This window comes from Austrofundulus limnaeus, unplaced genomic scaffold, assembly GCF_001266775.1.
Source record: "Austrofundulus limnaeus strain Quisiro unplaced genomic scaffold, Austrofundulus_limnaeus-1.0 Scaffold296, whole genome shotgun sequence".
NCBI classification, from domain to species: domain Eukaryota; kingdom Metazoa; phylum Chordata; class Actinopteri; order Cyprinodontiformes; family Rivulidae; genus Austrofundulus; species Austrofundulus limnaeus.
In genome coordinates, this window is record NW_013952698.1 from 48,824 (window position 1) to 53,644 (window position 4,821).

The 4,821-nt window shown below is 38.7% G+C and overlaps 1 protein-coding gene across 1 annotated transcript in view; it reads right to left on the reverse strand.

The window, feature by feature from the left end:
- LOC106526847 (homeobox protein aristaless-like 4) overlaps window positions 1-559 on the reverse strand; it is a gene marked incomplete at its 5' end in the record, with an annotated part of 15,183 nt that extends 14,624 nt beyond the window's left edge. The window contains 1 exon segment of the mRNA XM_014021544.1: window positions 246-559. Within this exon segment, the coding sequence (XP_013876998.1) occupies window positions 246-559 (314 nt within the window).
- Window positions 560-4,821: the final 4,262 nt, after the last annotated feature.

Below are 4,821 nucleotides of genomic sequence, written 5' to 3' on the forward strand. Positions count from 1 at the left end.
GCTTATTAAGTGTGGTTTTTATGCAGTTAAAACTGTTGGTACTGCAGTGGTTTGGAGATCAGTGAAACACGACACATTCCAGTAAAACAAAAGAAAGTTGTCCCAAAGCCTTTTAGGTTCAGATATACTAAAAAATTATGTTTTTTGTGGTTTCTGGACACATAAATTACCATAACTTCCCCCAAAGAGATTAGACTAAAAGAAAGATGGAGAGCTCCAGGTACAAACTTGTTCTTTATCCTCACCTGAACTCGAGCCTCTGTCAGGTCTGTCCTCAGAGCCAGCTGCTCTCGGGCATAAACATCTGGGTAATGTGTCTTCTGGAAGACTTTCTCCAGCTCTTCCAGCTGGTAGCTGGTGAACGTTGTGCGATTGCGTCTCTTCTTGCCTTTGTTGCTCTCAGCCTCACCTTTGTCTAGAGGGCTGGATAGGTCGGACCCCGGGCGCTCACTCGGAACCTTCACACCGGGTTCCTTTAGGTTCAGGTAGCTGCCTTCCATCCCGGGAGGGTCAACGTTTGTAGGCAATTCAGACTCAGTCAGACCACTGTTGTCTTTTCCTGTAAGGAAGGGAAAGTGAAATGGTGTGAAGAAGGTTAGCAGTAAAAAGAGTTCTTTTAAAGATTGGTCATTTCAAGTTTTTTTTATCACCCACTGCCATAAGACAAAATCTAGCTCATAATGTTTTTGTCCATGTCTCTGTGCATGTAAGTTAAAGAGTATGTGCATATGCGCGAGTCAGTTTGCAAAATACAGTTTATGAATCAATGGATGAATTGTAATGATGCTTGCAGAAATAAATCTTTAGATGTACTGTACATCTGCAACTAATCAAACAAATTCTAAATGGCTGTCGTAACCAACCAACCTTAAAAAATCTGAAACAAGAATTTAGTCCATTTTACAGATACTGATCTGAAATTTGATTTAGTTGTAACTGAGTGTGACTCACAATACATAATCTGAGAGCTACCAGATTCCAAAAGTCTGTTCAAAGTTTTTGCCATTGTATGTTGAGACAACACTTAGCAAAACATCACCAACAGCAACTACAAACAGATGAAGATAAAATTATAAAAGTAAAAATAACATTTTGGTGAGGCAGAGATGTCAAATAATAGTTGTGTTAAATAGGTGGCATTATGTATGGAGGACTACATCTGTCATAACTGGAAATGCATGTAGAAATAATTAAATGGCTTGATAAAAACATAAATGGCTTGATAAATTAGTAATTAAGTAATAATGTGGCAATTATTGCATAAAAACATCAACAAATATGAGCGTAATTAATTTATTTGACTATACAGTGCAACATAAATTAATATTATACTGTATCTTTGATTTTATTATTTATTTTGTCTATATTTTCCCTATTCTGTATTTATTTATTACATTTTTATTTTACCATCACATTTTACAGTTATTTAATTTTATTTTATTTACTGTTACTTTTTTATCTTGCATTATTTTATTAATTTATTTATCTTACACTGATTTATTTTCTCCTATAATATTTTCTCTTTACATTTTCCCCATCCAGTTTTATCCTTCATTCTTTTATTAACAGCTCTGATTTACCACCTCCTCTTTTATATTCTCTACTCACAAAGTCAGTCACGTAAATTGAAAAAGGGGGCTGAAGTGAGCAGGGGAAGGGGAGAGCAGCAGAGAGGACAGGAAGTGATGGGGAGTGGTGGGAGGGGATTCAGAGTGAGCTGAGCTCCAGAGCTCCAGAGCTCAGCTCACTATGAATAGTCAAATAAATTAATTACACTCTTATTTGTTGATGTTTTTATGCAATAATTGCCACATTATTACTTAATTACTAATTTATCAAGCCATTTATGTTTTTATCAAGCTGTTTAATTATTTCTACATGTATTTCCAGTTATGGCAGATGTAGTCCTCCATACATAATGTGTTATTTTTGTTTTTGATGTTTTATTATCACTACATTTGTTAGGGTTCTGTATGTTGTATTCATGATTAAATACAGCAAAATAAACTATTCCAAAGGTAACAGATCTTTGTACAGTAATACTTTTATGTTTATTTACATAATGACTTTAATTGCTGGATGTTCTGCCCAGAGCAATTTAGTTGAATAGCCCTGGCATAAAATTTAATAAACCATTCAGGAAAAGACCACAAAATGTACATCTATTACTGATTAACCTTAAGGAGCCAAACAAATTCAGACCTTAAAAATTGCCAAAGCTCAGTCAGCTTTACAGATATTGAGCTAAAGTTTGGTGTGGTAACAATGCTCTATGGCAAAACATTTCACACGTTATTTTCTAGGTTCAACCAAACAGGCTGAAACTTTACCTCTTCACAAAATACGATGATCCAATTTCAAAACATTGTCATAAAAGGCAGCAGATGCCTTTCTATAGAACCCTAAGTCTTTCAATAATAAATAATCGATGTGTAATCATAACATCACTTTTGATTTCTTTTGACAAAACCAATCAATATTTCAGATTACAGACATATCTGTAAAGTCATAACAAAATACACTTGAGCTTATTTAGTTTTTGAAGTGTTTTTTTTTCTTTTTTATCAAGCAACAGAAGTAGCTGTGGTGTTACAGATAATTATATTCTTATCTGTCTAAACAAGCAGGCACAATCAAATAATAAACCATTTAAAGCTGCTTTGCTTATAATACTAACCCAGTGGAGCATTCCTCACATTCCCATATGTGTGCTTAATAAAACGACACTTACATTAAACATACCTCAGCTTGTTAATGTTTTATTTTAGGGCTCAAAGGTCGTGCGTGTGAGTGGCAAATCTATACACTGATGAGAGGAAATGTCATCTCTGTTTGAAAGGCTTGTCATTGCGAGTCGGTGTGACCTGTGACACGAGGCCCTCTCCCTTCCGTCTTTAATCTGAAATCGGAGCCACGTGAAATCTGCTCCATGTCGAGCCATGCTTGATAGCGGAGGGGCAGCGACCACTCCATCCTCACATCTGTAGATGTAAACATTGTGTTTGTCGCTTTCAATTTGGAGGGCAACGATTTAATGACAGAACTTTCTCTGTTCCTGACAGTGCACGCCGAGTTATTTTTTTATTTTTTGGTTTGTTTCTCTCTGCGACGATGAAAAAAGCTGTCCTTTCCCCTTCAATAAACAAACAGACGTGTGAATAAATAAGCAGAGCGTTCCTGGTTGCAGGCTGGGGAGAACAGCGAGCTCGGTCAGCCTCTGTTTGTTTGCCTTCCCGGCTTCGGGCACGAAGACCGTGCCGTCGTAAATTGATTGGACCGGAGTCAGTTCATGATAGCCTCCAATACACCAACAGCATCTGTGTGTCTTGCGCAACACAGACATCACTTTAGTTCGATTTGTCTTGTAGTTTGGGAAGTTCAGGAAAAACTCGTCATTCGCTCACGTGCATGTGTTTAACTTTGTCACTTACTACTGATTAAACTCCGTTAAATTCTCTGAAAGCATCCAAGAAAGGGATTGGTTTTCCGTTTTTATACTTGTAAATCGTGCAGACCAGGTTTTTTTTTTTTTTTTCGTTTTAGAAGTTGTTGGCTGAATACTTTCAGAGTGATGAATCTAGGCGGTGACTGTCAGCAACATGCGTGTTTGTTTTTATAGACTAGGACATCTTTGGCTGGACTGTTCCTCAGCGAGATGTCAATAGTCATTGCCTCAGAGCTGCAGCAGCCCTCTCCCCTGCTCTTCGGGCTCAGACTCGTCCCAACTGAGAGGCTAATGGAACAACACAACTCCCCCAGCTGGAGTTCATGACCTCACATCATCGTGGCCTACCTGTCAGACCATTTTACGCTCTCCACGCTAGCAGATGTTCTGACATCACCAGCCCCTGAGTTGGCCTCCTGTCTTCATGCACTGAGCAGTACTTTTTTTTAAATTCAGCCCTGGGCAGGAGCATTGCCTCAATGTTAGCAAAAGACAACGGGTCAAGTCCAAGTTCCTGCCTGGCATTTGTGTCTGTGAGAGAAAAATACAGTTCTGCCCCTGAGCGAAGCACACATCCTGTGAGAACATAGATGGGCGCACAGATGGGAGGGGATGTGAAGACAGCGAGAGGGTGCACGGAAATATTTAGGATTCTTCATCTCAATATTAACTTTCATTCGTTATTCTGGCGTATGCATTTTGGGATATGAGCATGTTTGTTTTAATTAAATCACACAGTCAGACTTGTACAAAAAAAGTGAAGTATTGAGCAGCTCAGTAGTTTTATAAAAATAAAGTTCCACCCATCTAACTGTTGTGAACTGAGTTGACTAAAACCAAAGTTGTTGGCTTCAACATCTAAATAAAGTTATTTGTAGGAAAGATTATTGCATAGATTCAAACAATGTAAGTTGTAATCTGTAATCTTTAGTTAAAATATTCCAACAACTGATGGTACTGTGGCACAGTTGGAGCTGTCGCCTCTCAGCAGGAAGGCCTCATAATGGCCTGGGGCCTTTCTGGGTGGAGTTTGCATGCTCTCTCTGTGCACCTGTGGGTTTTCTCCGGGTACCCCGGTTTCCTTCCACAAACCAAAAACACGTACAGTATGTCAGGTTAATTGGTAATTCTAAATTGTCCCTTAGTGTGAATGAAAGAGTGAATGATTGTTTCTAATGTGTCTCCATATGCTGTGATGGACTCATAACCTGCTGTTAGCACAGTGACTGCTGAGGATAGGCATCTACTCCCCATGGCCCAAAGAGGACAAGTGCATTAAGAAGATGGATGGATGGATGGATGGATGGATGGATGGATGGATGGATGGATGGATGGATGGATGGATGGATGGATGGATGGATGGATGGATGGATGGA